This window comes from Capra hircus, chromosome 7, assembly GCF_001704415.2.
Source record: "Capra hircus breed San Clemente chromosome 7, ASM170441v1, whole genome shotgun sequence".
In the NCBI taxonomy this organism is placed as follows: Eukaryota; Metazoa; Chordata; class Mammalia; order Artiodactyla; family Bovidae; genus Capra; species Capra hircus.
The window spans coordinates 14,837,596-14,859,235 of record NC_030814.1 but is presented as its reverse complement, the minus strand read 5'-3'; the positions used below and the strand labels follow the sequence as shown (position 1 = coordinate 14,859,235).

At 40.8% G+C, this 21,640-nt stretch overlaps 1 protein-coding gene across 1 annotated transcript in view; it reads right to left on the bottom strand.

Moving 5' to 3' along the window:
* The window catches only part of PCSK1 (proprotein convertase subtilisin/kexin type 1), a 52,325-nt gene continuing 31,881 nt past the window's right edge, over nucleotides 1,197-21,640 (bottom strand). Inside the window, exons 10-14 of the mRNA XM_005683449.3 lie at nucleotides 12,169-12,402; nucleotides 9,708-9,865; nucleotides 8,256-8,389; nucleotides 6,368-6,529; nucleotides 1,197-4,145 (exon numbers count right to left, since the gene is read on the bottom strand). Coding sequence (XP_005683506.2) covers nucleotides 3,768-4,145; nucleotides 6,368-6,529; nucleotides 8,256-8,389; nucleotides 9,708-9,865; nucleotides 12,169-12,402 — 1,066 coding nt within the window. The 3' untranslated portion in view covers nucleotides 1,197-3,767. The remainder of the gene's footprint in view (nucleotides 4,146-6,367; nucleotides 6,530-8,255; nucleotides 8,390-9,707; nucleotides 9,866-12,168; nucleotides 12,403-21,640) is intronic.

Sequence of the window (21,640 nt, the reverse complement as noted above, 5' to 3'; positions counted from 1 at the left end):
AACAGGCAGAAGGGGCTGTAGCTCCCAGAAACATGCTCTTCTCATAGCACTGACGCACTGAAAAGCAAGATTTAAGATCCTTGATCAGCTCCTGTCTGCTAATATTTCAGCCAATGACCAAAGCAGATCAAGCTTAGCATCCATAGGCCACAAAAGTACACTGTCACCAGGGCAGAGAGAGTAGCGTGAATAATAATCACCATCATGTGTATTAGTGCTATAGCCTTGCAAAATTATCATCAGGCAGTTAGGGAATGCTCTTCCTTCTTCTGGGTTTAAATTTATATTTAGGAATTAATGTCTGTCCTTGGGACATGTGTGTGTATTTGTGTTTATACTTGCAGCCTGCGCATGGTTAATCCAGGACTTACTAAGTAGACATTCCAAAGAAATCAAACTATCTTTAATCCCCCTGGTGGAAAGACTTTGAAGATGGCTAGATGTGGAGAACAAAACCCAGTTGAACAGTCCTTCTGGAATTCTTGAGAAATCGTTTTGGTTTTACTGAGTATTTATAACTTAGGAAGGGGTAATGGAGTCTGGGGGGAAACCAACCTCTGCATAGGAAGGCGTCACATTCTGAAATGGTGGGTGGAAAATCCTGGGATAAGGGTTTGGAGCAGGAGAGAAAATGGGCTGAGAATAGGAAGTCAGAATTAGAAATTGGGGGGCTTCTGGCAAGGGGCCCCTGGGAAGAATTTAATGCTGAGTTGCTGTAATCCGGCCGATAAACAAAGCCACCATTAGTAGACTGTTGCAAATGACTGCTCTCACATGCTGTCCCTGTAGGTTTTTTTTTTTTTCCTCAGCACTTCAGTTAATGCTCAGTCACACAACTTTGTGTGTTGTCACCAAAAAAAAAAAAAAAAAAAAAGTGAAAGACTGGCCTATAAAGCAAGGTGAAATATACCTATTAAAGTAGATTCTTAAATTGTCTTTAAGAAAGCCCATTGAACTTAATGTAAACCTTCGCCTTTTAGTTTTTACAGTTCACTTAGGAAATATAATAAGAGAAGGAGATCCTGTTTTTGTTGGAAACATAAGCTTCTATTTTCTTTTTGACTTACTGAGGAACCATTTATTCTTCAGATTTATAAGCATATTGTACATATTCTGGTTAATACATCAAGCGTATAATGTGGGAGTTCCTTTAAAAATGCTAAGACCACACATGTTAAACTCAGCTACACATTATATTAGGTTATGAGACAAATGTCATTTTTAATACCACAACATAAACATATTACACCTTTTTTTTTCTCACTGACAGAGGAACATGCTTTTCAAAAATATTTTATTGGATGAAATGTTCTTACTCTCAGGAAAATTTTGGTTTTTAATATAATTTATTATGCCTTTTAAAATTCTTTTGATAAAAGCATTTGGTAAAGCATTACAAATACCTGTAAAGAAAATATAGTTTAAAATTCTGAGGGAAATATTATATAAGTTTCCTCTTTTTACATTTTCACAAAAATCCACACAGGCACTAAGAAAGACTGACGAAAATATTTCAAGTCTGAACAATATGTTCCAGGTTGGAAACATTCAAACATGACTTTATTTAACTATTAAAGCTTCTCTTGATTGAACCTTTGGCTATGGTCCAATGGTCGGCTGGGGTTTTAACCAGAAAAAGATACTGTTAGAAGGATGAAAAAGAAAGCTTCATACAAATTAGCACTAGTTTGGGAGTTTTCATCTGTTATTTTTTATTGGCCTCTCTGGGCCTTAGCTTTATTTTTTCATTGATTTATTTTTAACTCATTGAAAACTTAGTTTTTTTTTTTTATAGTAACTCTCTGGTGCTTTTCAGCTTCATGCAATACCTTTGGATGTGCTGCAATTTTCCAAAATTCTGTTTAACACTGTGAATCATACAACATGTAATACCTCCATGATAGAGAGATACTGCTATTCCTTCAGGGGGACATCCTCAATACATCATGCGTATTGCTCTAGAAATACCCTCATTCTGCACAATTGGGGGTGAAAGTCTGTCTTACCAAATTCACTTTAAAGCAAGTGACAGACCCTAGGGCTCTCCTGATCTAGTTCAATGGAGTTCTCTTCCTGGTCCAGCGGCCTAAGGAAGTTCAGACTTCATGGAAGGATCGCAAATAGCCGACTGAGTGGGAGAGTGCAGGTACTGTCAGTGACTGGAGCCTTTGTGAGAGCGGGAAGCTAGGGGCTTGGCAATTCGTGAATTAGAATAAGTGAGCATCTGGGTGAGGTGAGATAAAACATGTATGTCAAATAAGATTTCAGAGGTATTTTCAAGGGTCTAAAATACCTTTTCTTTTTTGGCCAATAAATTAGATCGTGACAAATTCTTGTAATTATTATCACACAGTTCCTATCTGAAAGAAGTTGGGGATATTTTTTTCCTAATGCTTTTACACTGTGCATGTTCATTTAGTGCAGGAATAGGCAAAATCAAATGCCTATTGAACATGTGCCAGTCAGGTGGCCGTGATAAGCAGCATGGGTGAAGAGGGCACCATGGGGACGTGCGTCCAAGTCTGTAACTGCTAGGCAGCTGCTACTCAGCTCCGGCCAGCTGTTGCTGCGAGGGAAGATGCACTAACAGTCAGGTTTTATGTGAAATCTCATAGTTTCAATAATCACTCCCATTTTTAAAACATTTAACTTGACAAACAAAATCTAGCTGAGGGTCAGATGCTGCCTGTGGGTGGCCAGCCTGTATCCTCCGAGTTGAAGCTTGGAAACAATTTGAGAATTTGGAGACTATTATCCGTAAGACTGGAGAAGCGCCTTCGGTGTCAAGGAAACTCAAAGATCCAGAAAAAACTGCTCTAATGAATGCAGTTTAAAACACAACAAAACCTCCCATTGGCTCTCCCTGGGATGAACACGTTCTTGTTATTACATTCCTTTTCCATGTCAGGAGTGGTGGTTTCCTGTTATGACTATTTAAAAAAAAAATATGACTAGGAATTGGCCAAGTCCCTAATCAAGTTTGTTCTAAGAAAGCGGTATCAATAGCTCTCTCAGTATTTAGTTTGTGGCTGAGAAAGGAGAAGGCGAGGGGGAGGAGAGGAAGGCCAGCGCTCACAGCCTGAGTCGCAGTCACCTTCAGATCCATGGAGGCCTCTCCATGGTACACCAAGCAAAGAATATTCTGAAACTGCTCACACCAGCCAGTGCAGGGTTTGAGGCCTGTTTCTGGATCTGAATAACCCAGCCTTTCCCCAAAATGACCTAACGGCCTCTTCCTGAATGAGCAGCACTTTGGAGCAGAAAAGCCTGGGATATGATCTAATTAAGAGCTCCTTCGTTAGAGACTTTCCAAGCCCTTCTTTGGCATCAAAATTTGAAGAACTGTATGGCAAAGACAGGGAACAAGCTATTAGAAACTGTCTTCCTTCCTCTCATTTTTTTGCAGGTTGCTTTTTCAAAGTAATCTATTGCCCTGTGTACCTTTTATTTTGATACATGAAATGGGAGGCCTGAGTAGGCGTTCTCGTGTGGTATGAGAACCAGGTGTGAACTGTGGCCCCAGAAAGAACAAAACATTTGACTTGTGCAAGCAGGGAAGACGAGCTTTGTGCAATCAATTCAGGAAGTTGGATTTACTGCATGAGCTCCTAGCTTTCAAATATCCAGTTTAGGGAGAAAAAGAAAAAGTACTGCAAAGGATATTAGAAGCAGAAGAATCAAGGACAAAACACCCACTTCAGACACAGGCAAAATCTAAGGGGGGAGGAAGAAGCGTGACTATCTCCAGCTTTGGACCAGCACATATTTTAATTTTCCTCCCTCAGAAGGTCCACCAGGGCTTGGAGCAGCCGGTCGTCCCTGTGCTTATAAGGTTTCGTGTTGTAGAAGCCATCGACATAGTCGTTATACAGACTGTCCTCAGAGTCTTTAAGCTGGGAAGGTTTGTTCAGCCTTTCCAGGGCTTCATAGAAATTTTCGTAAGGGATGTTGGGCTTCGCACTTGGGGGCTTCTTTGGTGATTGCTTTGAGGGTGAGTTTTTGCTGAAAGCGCTCTGCAGGAGTCTCAGCATGGCCTCAGAAGGCGCGCCCTCTGCCAACTCATCCCTTCTGCCCCCGACTCTACTGCCGCTGGGGCTTTGGGATGCCTGAGTGTTCTCATTCGGGCCCTCTTGTGTAGGCTGCTCCTGAAACACAGAAAGCCACCGGACAGGGGGAGAAAGCTCGTTATTTAGGAGCCAGCAAGGCAGCTACAACACACATCCACTGCCTGTGCCTCGCAAGGCCGTCTGGGGAATAGAGAGAGTGCAAAGCTTGGACTCACACTAACTGGGGTTTCAGTCTGCATTTTCCCATTCACTAATGCATCTTTGAAGTGAAGTGAAGTGAGAGTCACTCAGTTGTGTCCAGCTCTTTGTGACCCCATGGACTATCCAGTCTGTGGAATTCTCCAGGCCAGCATACTGGAGTGGGTAGCCTTTCCCTTCTCCAGGGGCTTTGGCGCCTTTTTAATCTCCCTGAACTTCCCCCGTTATATGGCAGGAAGAATTCCTCCGTTTCTTGCGGGTTTTGAAGCCTGAATGGAATGGTGTAGGTGAGTGCGCACACCCATTGGGTTCCTTTGCTTTTCAGCCTGCTATAGTAGAATGCATGTTAGGAAATTTGATAACATTGAATTCATTCACTTTAATGTCTTAAGTTCTGGATGGAAAAGTTAATTGTAAAAGATAGTATGGTCTTATCCTATGGAAAATCCACAGTTTGCCACTGCTTTTCCTCCCGTCCGTGTTTTGGGAAGGAGCTGCTGATAAGACAGGCAGGAACTTCCTGCAGAGGCACCAGTAATGCTGTCGTGTGGCAGCTCTCTGGAGGCCTCTTGCTCTGTTAGGAGCTGCCCTTTCAGCCGCTGAATTGTCAGAAAGGGTCTGGGAAGAGACTTGGGCAGTGGTCCAGGAAAGGGGGACACTGGAGAGATCAGAGAAATGTTTCTTGGTCACCTGTTGTGGAAGTATTTCACTATTTTAACAATCAAAAGAAAAGTGAAAGTGAAGTCACTCCTTTGTGTCCGACTCTTTGTGACCCCATGGACTATAGCCCACCAGGCTCCTCCATCTATGGGATTTTCCAGGCAAGAGTACTGGAGTGGGTTGCCATTTCCTTCTCCAGGGGATCTTCCTGACCCAGGGATTGAACCCAGGTCTCCTGCATTGTAGGCAGACATTTTACCATCTGAACCACCAGGGAAGTCCTAAACAACCAAAGGGTTCTGTTAATACCCCTTAGGGAATCTTGGAGGAAAAAGTTCCTGCAGGGCGCCCCCTGCCTCCAGGACTGTGCCGAGGAGGCCTCCGGGATAGGGCCCCAGCGGAAGCTATTTTGCAGAATGTGAACGGGGCCAGAATATGAGTTGAGGCCGTCACACAGCTAGTTTATACATTTCTTGAATAAAGAATGTCTTTGTATCTTCCAAAACACCCATCACAGAGCCAGGCCTGTTCAGGGAAGTTCGTCCTGGAAACTCTGATAACCTACCTGCTACAATCTGAGGCACAGTGCCAGAGGCCTGGGGGACACATAGATAAAGAAAATGTGTTTTCTGCCCACCATCTGATAAGGGAGAAGACAGTGGCTTCTGGCTGAGACCTGGGAATGTAACTGACTGACTTCAGCTTTCCTCAGCAAGTTTCTGAGAAAAACCGAGATTCTGTAGCTCCCCTTGGAGTTGCCAAGAAGCATCAGTTAAGGAATTAGTAAAGAGAAGCATGCATGATTTGGTCACTTGACCTTTGGTCTTCTTTCTGTAAAATGGACATACTGAGATCTATCCTTTTTAGGTTATAAGCATTGTAAGTTAAATGAGGCAGTGTAGAAAATCCTTTAAAGCTAGGTGCAATACAAACATTAGGTATATGTGAGCATACAAAAAGATAGCTTTCTTTAAAATTTGATACTGTTGTAAATGGAGAAAATTCATGTTCGAGAATTGAGTAATATTGAATTCATTCATTTTAATTTCTAAATTTTGGATAAAAGAGGAGGTGAGACAATTTTCTATCAAAAGTAAAGTTCACTTCTACTCCCTTTCCTCCCAACCCATTTTTTAACTCACGTCCTGCCTAAAAGTTAGAGGCAGGTTCACCCACTACACTGTTGATTGTGTGTGCATATTAAGTCGCTTCAGTCGTGTCCAAGTCTTTGTGACCCCATGGACCGTAGCCCACCAGGCTCCTCTGTCCATGGGATTCTCCAGGCAAGAATCCTAGAGTGGGTTGCCCTGCCTTCCTCCAGGGGATCTTCCTGACCCAGGGATTGAACCCACTGCACTGGCAGGCAGGTCCTTTACCACCAGCGCCACCTGGGAAGCCCAGTTCAGAGAAGAGCATGCCAGGAAGAACAGAGCCACACAGACCTCCCTGGGATCCACCACCTTCTCCACCCCTCTTCGGTCATTCTGCACAGTGTTATAGGACGTGTACATCCGGGGCTCTTTCATGTGCTCTGGCTGGGAAGAGGTCCCGTGCAGGATCAGCTTCCAGTTCACGATTCTTCCTTCGTTTTGCATTCTTCCAGACTAACGAATAAGCATATATAATGTTAGTGTGTGTTCTGAGCAGTATAAAACACACGGCTTCAAGATAGCTGAGAGATTTTATAGTGAAAATCTAATTTTCAAATTCTGTGCATTCCGTGTGTAGAGCTCTGTGTACAAAGACGTAAATCACTAGACTCACTCTTGCTATGAAAATGAGTAGTTGACAGGTTCAGAGATTTACAAACTGGTTGTTTTTAATTTGAAAAGGAGAACTCTCTGCGTGAACCTTCTTTTCTATATTGGGTGTGTTCTTGAAAAGTTGACAGTCCCTTATATAATTCCCTTATATTGGAATTATATTTACCAATTATCAACTTGTAGAAACATTCCATTGGAATGAAAGTCTGGAGTATTATAAATAGCCTTCAACACTGAGCAGTCCTTAGGAACTGTATATTTGTGGGAATAAGAATTTTTACAGGCTCAACAATTATGTTAAAAATAATATGCTAAAATCTAAAATATTTTTAAAAAAACTACTCTAAAACAGTAGTCAGATTTTGCAAACTTGATATAAAACAGTCCCATCTTGGTTAACAGATTTTCTTAGTTTCCTTGTGGTGACATTGAGTTAAAGAATGGAGGCCAACTTCAGGAACAGAACCATCAACTAAAAACGTTTTCTTCTTCCCCCTGTGAGAGCAGAAATTTTTACCACTTCCATGGCTAAATCACAATTTTAACAGTCTTTAGGCGAAAGCTGTTCTCAGAGAAAAAAGTAACAATGACTGTAGAATTTGTATTAATTTAATTGACATCTTCAAGGATTTAAAATCATTTATTTTTGAAAAGTTATCTAGACATTAAATCTGGTGCTACTGATCTTTATAACACTGCTAGCTCTGGAGAGCTTGAACCCGAAACACCATTCATCTATATGCTCACCTATAGAAAATGCTGGAGAAATGATATAAAAATAAATGAGTCAACTGAATTTGAATTTTGCTCCGAAACTATTTTTAGGGACTGTGTTAGCAAACAAAGAAAACTGAGAAATACTTTTGCTTGTTTCATAACTGAAATAAAACAAAAAAATCACATTAAATAAAATATTTTGTCTAACAAGTAAACTACTTCTAAATAACCACTGTAGTAAATATTGTTAAGAGTTTCTTTATATGACCCCAGCAGATATTAGTTGCTCAGTCATAACTCTTTGCAACCTCTTTGCAACCTCATGACCTGTAGCTTCCCAGGCTCCTCTGTCCATGGAATTTTCCAGGCAAGAATACTGGAGTGGGTGGCTACTTCCTGCTCCAGGGGAAGCTCCTGACCCAGGAAATGAACCCCCATCTCTTTCATCTCCTGCACTGATAGGCAGATTCTTTACCACTAGCACCACCTGGGAAGCCTTGACCCAGCAGAGTGTCATAGTAAAGCTGGTGTAGCATTCACAACCACGCTTATGAATACAGCTGATTCTGGTGTCTGAGTAGCTCATGTGGCTGGCTGTGTTCTGACATGGAAACATTTGTCCCACAGTCTGTCATGATGTGTATCAAAATGTTTTTTTCTTCCTTCTTACATGGCTGGTGCCTAATTTTATTAAAAAATTATTATCTTTATAGCCAAGTGGGCATAGCTTAAAACATATATACCTTCTCCTTGGCCTCTCTAAGGAGTGATCAAAGTTCCTTTGGGTCCTTACTGATGCACTAACTTTAAAAGTGAGCTTGTGGTTCAGTATCCTCTCATTCATACTTACCATGTCTGTAATTCTCAAAGTCCAAGTGCCTATGGGATTCTCTCCCCATGTGTGAACAGACATGAAGTCCCAGTTCTTAAAGCCATTGGGAGATGTGTCCCGCTCTCTTTCAGCCAACAGTACGGTGCTGGTTCCTGTTTTCATGCAAGAAACACAAGCTAATGAGTGTCCTGAGAGAACGGATAGCAGGACGCACTCCAGTGTTTGATAACTGAAAGTGAGAGGGGGAAGACATAAGCCTTCTTAATTTCCCCTTTGAATATAACGCCAGGATGGCAACATGCCCAAGGGAAAAAAAGTTTTATTCACAGTACTTAGTGCATTGCCTGGCATATAATAAGTTTTCAGTAAATATCCTAGAAAAATACATAATGGATGGATATATTGAATAAGGTTTATTTGAATAAGGAGAACTCAGAGAACTATGCTTATGAACTACATGAAAGAAGAGAGTCAGAGACCTAACATACATATTAATGGAACTGTCACTTTGAAATTTAAGAGAAAAATTTTAAAATGTAATAGGTTCCTGAGTCTATAATGCAGCATAGACATAATAAAACCATGTATAATTTACTAATATCTTTTGACATAAAAATTCCCAGTAAGAGTTACTGTAAATTTTCACATCCAAGTTCTCTATAGATCAGTAAATAATATTTTCAAGAGAAAATGTCAATGAAAAAGCGTTCTACCAGTATTTGGGGCCAGTTCCCAGATATTAAGAAAGCACATTTCCAAAATTAACAGAGCCAGCTCCAAACCTCTAGTAAGTTCATATTCTAGAAGGATGTTGTAGAGATAGCTCATCTTTTTCATACATCATTTATGGGAATTGAATTTAGTCAGTTGAATCCTATTAAAGTATAAAAAAGGATTGGGACAGCTTCTCCTAGTTGGATTGTAGCTTATATTTCACAAACTCTTTACCACCCATGATCTTGTTTGATTTAGTAACCTTTCAGGAAAGGACAAATGTCAATATATCATACCATATACCCTTAATCATGTAATTGTGGAAAATTTCTGTAGTCTTCTCAACTCTCACAGATCAGAATTCTTGGTTTTTTAATTAATTCCTTGGATGTGTCTGATGTATCTGTCAGTTTAATTATTAGACTAACTTTCACTAATGAGAGAAATGAATGATATAGATCAGTGACTTGGGAAAATGAACACAGTTTGAAAATGCATAACTCAGAGGGTTTATTAATTGGTATTATTTGAGTAAACGTCATTCTTTGCTTATCTAAGGATCAGTTGAAATAAACAAGGTAGATAGAGTTCTGATGCCCAAAAAATAAAGCATATTTTTTAAGACCTGAAAGTATTTATTGAAAGACTTAGGCCTATATAGAAGCAGATATCAATCATTGATTTGAAATCATTTAATTTATGCTTAAAATTTTAAACACATAGTTTAGAATAAGTTGAATTTTTTTTTAAACTTACCAGCAGCCGAAGTGAGGGTGACATGAAGGTCTCCTCTGCGGGAATATTCAATTGTTGCTTCAAATTGCACATGTTCCAGTGACTTGATGGCATTTTCTTGACCTTCACAAGCTCTTGTTGGAATTTCTATGATGACTTCTCCATTAGCTTTCAGGGCTCTAAATACATTAAAGAATCATCAGTGAACAAAGTTGTATCTCTTCCTTACATTTTATGGAAATGTGTGCACAGCACTCTTAAGTAAGATACTCAGCTAGGCGTGTTACCTCTGTTATGAGTAGAACCCCATGAAGACAGGCTGATAAATCCCTGGAGGAGGCAATGGCAAGCCATTCCAGTAATCTTGCCTGGAAAAGTCCAAGGACAGAGGAGCCTGGCGAGCTATAGTCCATAGGGTCTCAAAGAGCCAGGACTGAGCATGCAAGCACGCATACATACAGATAAACAGAACAGAGTGGAAACCCAGAAATAAACCCACCCATTAGACCTGAAACTGAAAAATTTCTAGAAGAAAACATAGGGGAAAAGTTTCATGACATTGGTCTTGGCAGTGATTTAATGGATATGACAATCAAAGCACAGGAAGCAAAAGATAAATAAAAATAAACAAGTAGGACCACATCAAACTAAAAAGCCTCTGCACAGTAAAGGAAACAAACTGAGAAGGCAACCTAAGAACAGTAGACAATATGTGAGAAACGGTTAATCTCTAAAATACATAAGAACTCCTATAACTTAATAGCAAAAATCCTAACAATCTGATTCCAAACAATGAGCTGAGGACCTGAATAGACATTTCTCCAAAGAAGACATACAAGTGGCCAATTGATATTTGGGGGGGCGGGGACAAAGTTCACCATAATTAATCATCAGGGAAATTCAAATCAAGACCCAGATCAAGATACCCATCAAGATCAGACTATTACTTAAAAAAAATAAAGATAAAAAAGATAAGAAAAGACAAGTGTTGGTGAGCATGTGGAGAAATTGGAGCTCTTGCACAATTGGTGGGAATGCAAAATGGCACAGCCAGTATATAAAACAATATAAAACTTCCTTAAAAAATAAAACTACCATATGATCCAGCAATGTCACTTCTGGATATTTATTCAAAGCAATTGAAATTGGGGTCTCAAAGAGTTACCAACATCCCCATGTTCATTGCAGTATTATTCTTAATAGCCGAGATAGGGGGACAACCTAGATATTCCTCAATAGATGAATGGATAAGGAAAATATGATATATATATACAATGGAACTTTAGCTTTAAAAAAGAAGGAAATTCTGCTATATGTGACAGTATGGATACGATGGGAAGACATCATGATGGGCAAATGAACCAGTCACAGGTAGATAAATATTGCGTAATTCTATTCATACAAGATGTCTAAAATAGTCGAATTCATAGACTCAGACAGTGGAATGTTGGTTTTCTTGGGCTTGTTGGGGTGGGAGATGGAGAGTTACTAATCAGTGCGCATCAAGTTTCAGTTAAGCAAGATGAGTAAGTTCTAAAGATCAGCTATACATTGTACCAATAGTTAACAGTTATGTATTGTACACTTAACAATTTAAGGGGGTAGATCTCATGTTGAGTTCTGAACATAAGGGGAGAAAAGCAAATGGTAAGGAACACAAACACAGATATTTGAATGCAATAAACCATTTGTTATGGCATCAAATTCAAACAGGTTTGTCTTATATTAATCCCAAAATGGTCCATTACTGAAACATACCTTTTTCAGAAATGATTTTATCTCCCTAATGCATGCCCTCCAAGCCTCCCACCCTTGGATATTTTGTGTGAGTGGGCCTTCAGTATAGTTGCGGTTGTCTTGATACCAGATTCTGCTTCTGCACCTAGATGTAGTGGGACAAGTATATTCTAAATGAAAGCCTTGGGGCATAAAGCAGGGTTCTTTTGGAAGTCGGTTTTGGGTAACACTGGTTGGCAAGTGCTGCATCTCATCAATTCGAAGATGCATTAAAGAAAAACAAACTTAACATCTTTGAATTTGGGATGAATTTTAATAAACTGATGATTTGAAATAGTTTAATTGGCAGTGATTTTTCTTAGTGGTCTATAGGACAGTGGAGCACATTCAGTTCGGTTGCTCAGTCATGTCTGACTCTCTGCGACCCCATGAACTGCAGCATGCCAGGCTTCCCTATCCATCACCAACTCCCGGAGCTTGCTCAAACTCATATCCACCGAGTTGGTGCACATTAGCTTACTGCCATATTGTTGGAGATGGGCTATGAAAGGAAAATACAAGTGTGTTGTTAACATGCTTTGCAAATCTTTGGTCTCTGACCTCTCATGGAGCCACAGGGAACACTGGAAAATGCCATCCCCATCTACTTCAGAAGGGTAGGGGAGAAAAATTAAGCAGAGTGACAAGCATCATTCTCAAATAGTGCCATGGCACACAATTATTTAAAATTCCTGGAGACACTTACCTGGGCTCAAATTCATTGTCCTTGACCACACATTCCTTCTTCTCAGGCACACTGCTCCAGGTGCTGGGATCAGCCAAATCCACCAGAGCTTTGGCATTTAGCAGCCCGAATCCAAATCGACTGTTCACCATCAAGCCTGCTCCGTTCTTTTTCCATCCAGGGTTATTGGCCAGTGGGTCATACTCAGAGGTCCATACAACCAAGTGCTGCATATCTCGCCAGGTGAGATTTGGACTGGACAGGAAGTGACCGAAAGAATGTTCAGGGACAAAAAGGAGTTTCCTTGCAAAAGCAAGTGTTGAAAACAAGCATCTCCATTCAGAGATGGCAAGGTGACTTTTGCAACTGTGCCTCGTTATTTTAGTGTGTATCACTATTGGTATATCTTTCACTCAGAATTAAAAATTCAGTCTTATAAATTATTAAATTTTGGTTTTCAGTACTGTGGAAATGTGGGACCAAGTTCTAATGACTTACACTTGACTGGAGCAAAAATTAAAAATGATGACACTTCCTTTATGTCCTCCATTCTTCTGCAGTCCATTAACAACCTTAGAATTTTTGACATTATGAACCCACAGTTGAGGTCTTGACTTCCTTCTTAGGAAGACTCAGATTTAGACATGGACTGGTTACCCACTCCTAAATATTTTTTTGTCTCTTTTTTTTTATATGGCAAAAGTGTCAAGAAGCTCTTAGTGACTTGAGCTCATTCTTACAAGGCAACTTGCTGAACAGAGTGGGAATATGCAAGGAAGTAGTTCATGTCTTTAAGAAGCTTCAGTCAGTTCAGTTGCTTAGTCGTGTCCAATTCTTTGAGACCCCATGGACTGCAGCACGCCAGGCTTCAAATCCAGTAAAAGAACTAAGTCTTTTTAATAACTGTATCTATTGAATCCTATATTCATACCATAATGTATTGTTGGACTTTGAAGGAGAAATAATTCTTTGGGGATGGAAGGGTTCTAGGAAGGCTCTTCTAGGAGGAAATATTTTGAGATGAACTTTAAAGAATGGGTAGAACGTTAAGAAGTGGAGAGCGGGAATGAGAGAGATTAGTCGACGAAACAAAACCTCTGAGCAGGGGAAGTATAGGATATGCCCAGAGTACGGTAACCATCTGGTTTACCGGAGAAAGGAAGAGGCGAAGAGGAATACCGAGCCAGATGGTGAGGACCTTGAATGCCAGGAAAAGGAACTTATACTTCATCCTTTGTGCAAGGAGGCGCCATAGAGGATTTTTGAGCAATGAAATGGTATAATCAGAAGTCTTGGTAAAATTAATTTAATAGCAATATAAGGATAAATCAGAGGTGCATGGGCGTGTTGAGTCTGTTAATAATGAAGACAAAGCCGTCCCTGATCACCTTATTTAAGATTTCAACTCCCCCATAATACTCCTGTGCTCTCTTATCTTGCTGTGCATTGTTTTTCTTTTATACTGCTTATCATCTTCTAACATACTGAGCAACTCATTTGTTTTGTGTGTTATTAGCATCTGTCTCCCATCCTAGAATCAGCAATGAAAAGGGCTGAGATTTTTATCCTTCTTGTTCTCTGATGTGCACCAACCACTCAGAAGAATGCCAGGCACAGGGTGTTTGCTGGGTAAATATTAGCTGGTTGGATGGTTGAACGTGTCTAAGTGTTAACTAGCCTTAAATACAATTTTAAAACTTACTGCCGTTAGTCATTAGAAGTCTTTCATGGTCTCAGGCCTTTCCTTAGCTCTGAGACCTACATTGTTCCTATCAGGCCAGTCAAGCCTTATTTAGATAAAGAAATGCCTACGTTGCATCCTCCAGGGTTCTATCTTGCCACTAGGTTGTGAAACAGCCAACAGGGGAGTCTGGCTCAGTTGGGTGTTGTCTCCCCAGAGCTGGTCATGGACTGGTTTAACAATCCCTTAGTGACAACAGGGGGCAGTGCACGCTCCTAAACATGGAGGAGTCTGCTCCTTGTTGAAATCCCAGTCCTCATAAGAAGCTTTACAAAGTCTGTGGCCTGGTGGGCACGCTGCCCTCTGCATGCCAGCCTGGGTGCCAAGCCCACGCATCACCCTCTCTGAAGGAAGCTGTAGTAGTCAAGGACTCCAGTCCTCCTCTCCCAGCAAGCTCTTTGCATATTTACATTCCTGGGCCTTCTTATCTGAGGTCATGGGCACCTTGGCCAAGGCTTCCTGATGGGCGGAAGAGGGGGAAACCTTGAAAATACCTCTCCCCACTCTGACTCAGTGCCCAGGACTTCTCCACTCCCAGCCTCCCCCCTCACCCCCACCCTATCCCAGAGTCCAGGAAACTATCAGAGGCTTGCATTGGCTCCCTCAACAGTGAGACAACAAGCCCCCATGTCCATACTTTTAACCTGACCTTCAGCTGGTGCACCTTTCCATGGGAGAGGGTGGGGGGAAATGGAACAGGGAAAGTTGGTGTTTTCTCTGGCTTATACCATCGTGGTAAGTGATTGAAGGCTTAACTCTCTCATTTTTGGTGTGTTACTTTAAAGCTGCTCTGACACCTAGCAGCTTAATATGCCCTCTCTCTGCTCAGCTGAGCTCCTGGCAAATGGCATGCTTCAACCCAGGGAGTGACTGGTGGAACCCTTGGAAAGACTCTAGTTCAGTGATTCTCCAAGGTTCAAGGCTGCTTGCATCATAATCACCTGGCGCACTTGTAAATAATGAAAATTCTTGAGTCCCACTCTGAACTTACTGAGCCAAAATACCTAAGGGTAGGGAGGGATTTTATATCTGAAAAAGCTGTCTAGCCAGTTTTGTGTTACAGCTATAATAATAGGAGTTGAAAGAAAGAATACAAGTATCTACCTAATTAAGGTAATTAGAAGTCACTGGGGTCAGAATCATGGCGTCAGAATAGGGAGTAGTAAAAAGCACATTAAATTCTATTCTATTACCAAGGACCTGTGTGACCTTAAGCAAGCCACTTCATCTCCCTGGGCCTGAATGGACTCACCTCTAAGATGAGAGGTCGAGTATGACAGTCTGACGTCCAATCTGCCCAGGATCATATATATTATCCTTCATTGTAGATCTCGTATCCACATTGGCCATCCCACGTTGACAAATAATTAACTAGCTGAGGGAAAATGGCTGTTTTCTCCATGTGGAAACTAATTCTGGCCTATATAGCATGTTATTGAAATTCTTGCTTCCTTCTAGTCTTTTAAAAGGAGTTTTAGGTAAAAGCTTCTTACCAAAGGGGGACTCACTGAGGCAGTCTGTGGGCCTCATGCCAGTTTACCCCCCTGGACTCTCGTGTGTGTGTGTGTGTGTGTGTGTGTGTGTGTGTGTGTGTGTGTGTGTGTGTGTTGGGATGAGGGTAGGTACCAAGGAGGTAAAAGTCATGGTCTTGATAATGATTCTAATCAAACACGAAGCAGATTTCTATAGTTAGAGCATTGGTTTTTATTCACTTGCAGGTTTTGTTTTATTTTTGATTATTTTCTTTTACCTATTCTTTGCAAAATATCCAAAGAGGCTTCATTGTCAGGCAGTTAGGAAAATTAAGGCAATTTCTCTAACAGTTATTTTCCATTTGAGTGATTGCATTTCATAACGTGAAAAGGACCTTCTTCTAACAGCAGTGCCTCTCTTTCCTGACAGCCTTCCTCTGTTAATTAGCATCTCGCTCATCAATGGCATCCACAATAATTAAATTTTTAAAAATCTGCATTGGGTTGCTAATCAAGGATATGTTTACAGAAAATAAGGGCTTTGGAATTAAACATTGAAATTAAGCATTGCTTCTAATTAGGAAAATGTAGGTAAAGTATTCTGGAGACAAAATTCTAAAATGAAAAAGTCTTAGAGGCTACATGGTTTAGCCTCTAATCACAACTAGGTAAGCCTGGACATTAAAGATTTTAGTCATTTCTTGGTTACATTTCCCAACCTCTCTAAGCCTCAGTTTCATCCTTAATAAAATGCAATTAATAATTTATATGTCACAAGGATGTTGTAAGAATTAGAATTAGCATTGTATATAAAGAGATTAGCACAGGTTATGGCCGATAGTAGTAGCCTGATAAATGCTGAATGCTGTTATTGATGATAAATTTAGCCCAGAGTTGTTCTTCATTCTCCATAGTTGTTAGAACACATGGTTAAATGATTCTCCCAATCATGTTTGTCTAGGACTTTTCTAGAAATTCTGGCATTCAGATTTTCTGAAGTAAAATTAGGCATCTGGTATAGACAACTGAATAGAGCAGAGCAAATTGTCCATCTGAGAACAGACATCTCAATATTTGTATGTACTTTGGCAGGAAGTTTATAAATGTTAAGATAGATTATGTCCATCTTACTGATGACTGAATCAAAATTAAAGGAATTAAATTCTTATTACATACACCAGCGAGATCATACTCTTAATGTCTCTTAAATCATGAGCAGCATAAGAATCTGATGGAACCGCAAACGATTCTCCCCAAAATGCCAGACACACACTCTTAAAACATTTCTGCATCTAGTTGCAAAAAAGTTCTTGGACCTCATATGTTTTGTAACAATCTGTGGAGCCCCTGCTGTATAAAGTGATCCATTAGGAATTAGCTGAGATTAATGAGGCTAGATCATCCTTAGATAATTTTCTCTTTATACTGTAAGAGGAGGTTTGAAATTTTAGAAATCAGATATGACAATTTTAAAATTTCAGTTCTTAGTCAAAATAACATTACATCTGTTCAGTTAGATGAATGTTTCTCCTATTCTGGTCACTAGACAAGATGGTTAGGTCTGGCTGGCTCTATTTGTAAGCATCTGATAGGTGTTGGATAGGGAAGACAAGATTTTTAAGGATAGTTTTCTTCTAAAAGCTCCCTGGAGCTAAAACTTATATCCTAAAGTCATAAATGACACGATCTTTTTTTCACCACCTGTGTAACTACTTGCCTTCATAAGATTTTACTTCTTCCACTCTGGACCTCTTCCCACCAATCTCAGCAATTCATGTTAGATGATCTGTATAAGCTGACACCTTCAATTTCAAATTGGAGAATCCTTTTAAAAGGAAAAGGCTAGAAAAAAAAAAGACCTGATCTGGCCCCTCTATTTTATAAGTGATAAATCGAGCACTCAATTGGAGGTTAATTTGCCTAAGGTCACATAGCTAGTGGCATGCCTGGGACTTGAGGCCATGTGTTCCCTGCCCTCTTCACTGCTTAGATGATCTTCCCTTATGTGTGGTTTGGGGCTGCCGATGCTAGTCTTCGCTTGTGCCTGAGACTTTGCTCTCTGTCCATCCTCTACCTATTAAAACTGAGCTCAGATTCTGAGCACAGCTTTTCTGCTGGACCCAAGAGCTTCAGATTTGCTTGCTTCTGACTGAGCATCTGGATTTGCTCTTCCCTAATCAGATACCTTTCCAGCTCCTCCAAGTAGGTAGGCTTTGGTACTAGCCTTACTCAGCCTGTCTTGCTTAGCTGCCGTGGCATCATAATTGAGATACCAGAGACTAAACCGCAACTCCACAGGTGGTCCCAGGGCTCCTGGAGTGATGCTGGCTCTCTAGCAAGTGCACATCTTTTCCAGCTATGGCCCAGGCCAAGGCGTTCTGTTCTTCTGCTACCATGAACCTCATCTACTGAACATGGCTTGAGGGGACTGCTTTGTCTTCTCTGTAGAGAAGATGGATGGTATTCTAGGATAACCTGTTTATTAGGAAGGATAATAGTAATCTGTAAGTTTAAACACTTCCTCTATCACTCAACCATAGCACCCGACTTAACATTTAAAGATTTCTCACCACACAACATCAGAAAGCAGAAATAAGGATGAATAAAAAGGTGTGGGCATACAGTGTGAGACAGACGATTTTTCCTCTGTATTAAGTATTAGACTATTGAATAACTATTTTGAAGGGGAAATGTTGCTAAATCCCTATTTGGTAGCATACGCTAAAATAAATTCCAGGGGGATTTAGAAAATAAATATCTAATAAAAGACACATAAATGTATATTTATATACTTTGGGGTTGCAAGGATTTTCCTGAGCATAAAAAAAGGAAAAAAAAAAAAAAGAACTTAGAGACTGATAAAGGTAACTGTATACATAGTAACTTCATTAAATTAAAAATTACATGTAAATAAAATTAAAAGGTAAATGTCAACTAACTGAGCATCAGTAGCTTTTCTAACTAAGACCATAAAACAAAATCAAGGTCATAAACAGCAATCACAGATGATAAATGGCAAAAGAACATAAAATATTGAGCTTTATTAGTAATAAAATAAAAGCATATAAAGACGAGATGCCATTTTCACCTATCAAAGTAGCAAACATTTTAAAAGATAATAAATATAGGTTTGGTAAGGCTTTAGGAAACTGACACTTTCACATGTATATTGCTGATGGGAATATAAAATGGTACAGTCTTTCTAGACTAACTTGACAATATGTATCAAGATCATTAAAGCATGCATTCCCTTTGACACCAAAATTTCAGTTGTAAATGTTTATCTTAAGGAAATTATCAGAAACAGTAACTGATATCAATGGACAAGGGTGTTTAAGCATGAATGGCTTCAGTAAGATTTGCATTTATATAATGGTATATATATGCAGGACAGGAAGCAGCAGTTAGAACTGAACATGGAACAACAGACTGCTTCCAAATAGGAAAAGGAGTACATCAAGGCTGTATATTGTTACCCTGCTTCTTTAACTTCTATGCAGAGTACATCATGAGAAACGCTGGACTGGAAGAAACACAAGCTGGAATCAAGATTGCCGGGAGAAATATCAATAACCTCAGATATACAGATGACACCACCCTTATGGCAGAAAGTGAAGAGGAACTAAAAAGCCTCCTGATGAAAGTGAAAGTAGAGAGTGAAAAAGTTGGCCTAAAGCTCAACATTCAGAAAACGAAGATCATGGCATCCAGTCCCATCACTTCATGGGAAATAGATGGGAGAACAGTGGAAACAGTGTCAGACTATCTTTTTGGGCTCCAAAATCACTGCAGATGGTGATTGCAGCCATAAAATTAAAAGACGCTTACTCCTTGGAAGAAAAGTTATGACCAACTTAGATAGTATATTCAGAAGCAGAGATATTACTTTGCCGACTAAGGTCCATCTAGTCAAGGCTATGGTTTTACCAGTGGTCATGTATGGATGTGAGAGTTGGACTGTGAAGAAGGCTGAGCGCCGAAGAATTGATGCTTTTGAACTGTGGTGTTGGAGAAGACTCTTGAGAGTCCCTTGGACTGCAAGGAGATCCAACCAGTCTATTCTAAAGGAGATCAGCCCTGGGATTTCTTTGGAAGGAATGATGCTAAAGCTGAAACTTCAGTACTTTGGCCACCTGATGCGAAGAGTTGACTCATTGGAAAAGACCCTGATGCTGGGAGGGATTGGGTGCAGGAGGAGAAGAGGACAACAGAGGATGAGATGGCTGGATGGCATCACTGACTCGATGGACGTGAGTCTGAGTAAACTCTGGGAGTTGGTGATGGACAGGGAGGCCTGGTGTGCTGTGACTCATGGGGTCACAAAGAGTCAGACACCACTGAGCGACTGAACTGAACTGAACTGAACTGAATGGTATACTACAAAAAAGATAAAAGTCCTGTTTTTAATTCTTATGTCCCCTGATGTGTTTTGTGAGTTCTACGACTGGGCTTATATAACCTAAAAAGAAAAGGGATAGTTTTTAAAACATGTTATTCCTAATACTACCCACAGGAGACTATCTGGCCAAAGTCTGTCTCGGTGGGAATAACCTGAAGTGAGAAGGCCTTAGAGCTGAGTGGGAGGAGGGCATGTGTTTCTAAAGGTCAGGGAAGATTGATTTGGATGTGAGAAAGTGCTCTTAATATAGACGGACTAAAAAATTTACAGCATAGAGGGTGGTCCTAAGATGGCGGAGGAATAGGATGGGAGACCACTTTTTCCCTCACAAATTCATCAAAAGAGCATTTAAATGCTGAGTAAATTCCACAAAACAACTTCTGAATGCTGGCAGAGGACATCAGGCACCCAGAAAAGCAGCTCATTGTCTTTGAAAAGAGGTAAGAAAAAATATAAAAGACAAAAAAAAGAGACAAAAGAGGTAGGGAGGGAGCTCCGTCCTGGGAAGGGAGTCTTAAAAAGAGAGAAGTTTCCAAACACCAGGAAACATTTTCACTGCCAAGTCTGTGGTGAGCCTTAGAAGCAAAACGGCAACATAACAGGGGGGGAAAATAAATAAATAATTAAAACCCACAGATTACAAGCCCAATGGTAACTCCCCCAGAGGAGAAGCAGCGCATATGCCTGCATCCTCCGCGAGCAAGCGGGGGCTGGGCAGGGAGGCATGGGCTGCATTGCTTTTTAAGGATCAGCCCGAATGCCCCGAGGGTAACCAGATCGAACTAACTTGGGCTAACAAACCAGACTGTGGGATAGCTACCATGAAAACCTCTAACAGAAGACACCGCCAGGACCACACACAGAACAAAGGATGGAACAGAATTAGCCAGCTGCAGATCATCCCCCTCCAGTGACAGGCAGCCAGAGCCAGAAGGGCCCGAAGGGGGCCATCACAGCCCCAGAGAGACATTATCCACCAAACTGCAAGCAGGCTTCTTTGCTAACTAAGACTTCTTGGGGTCCTGGACAGTCACCATCCGCCTGAGAAGGTGCGCCAGCTGTACACCCAGAAAACTGAGCAGCCGGCACGGGAGAGGCGATAAGTCACAGCGACCACGCTCGCCAAACACCTGAGCTACTCGGACCTGGCAAGGGCACAAAACACAGGCCCAGCCGAGGCTGCGCCTCTGAGGACTACATGAGTGGCTGAGCCTGAGCGGCTTAGACCTGGGAGGTGCATGCAGCCCAGGGCCGGCCTCAGACAGTTCCCGGAGGAGCAACCTAGAGCCTGAGCTGTGTGCACCGTGAGTGGTGGCAGGCCCAGCGTGGCTGGGACACTGCGGGCACATGCTAGTGTTATTTGTTTGCAGCACCTCTCCCTCCCCACAGCGCGACTGAATAAGTGAGCCTAAAAAAAAGTGTCCACCACCGCCCCCCTTGTGTCAGGGTGGAAATCAGACACTGAACAGACCAGCAAGAAGCTAAAACAGAGGGAACCACCTTGGAAATGACAGGTGCAATAGATTAAAACCCTGTAGTACCGACTACATAGGAAGGGACCTATAAATCTTGAGAAATATAAGCCGGACCAAGGAACTATCCGAAAATGAACCGATCCCACACTGCCCAAAACACCAGAGAAAGTCCTAGATATATCTTTACTATTTTAACGATCATTCTTTTTCTCTTTCTTTTTCTTTTTTTTAATTAAAAACATTTTTAAGTCCTCTATTACTCCTTTAATTTTCATTTTTATAACCTACTGTTACTTTTCAAAAAAAGAGACTATTTTTAAAGCAAACTTCATATATATATATATTTTAATAATTCTTGTGACTTTTTTTTTCCTTCTTCTTCTTTGCTTTAATATTGTGTTTTTGA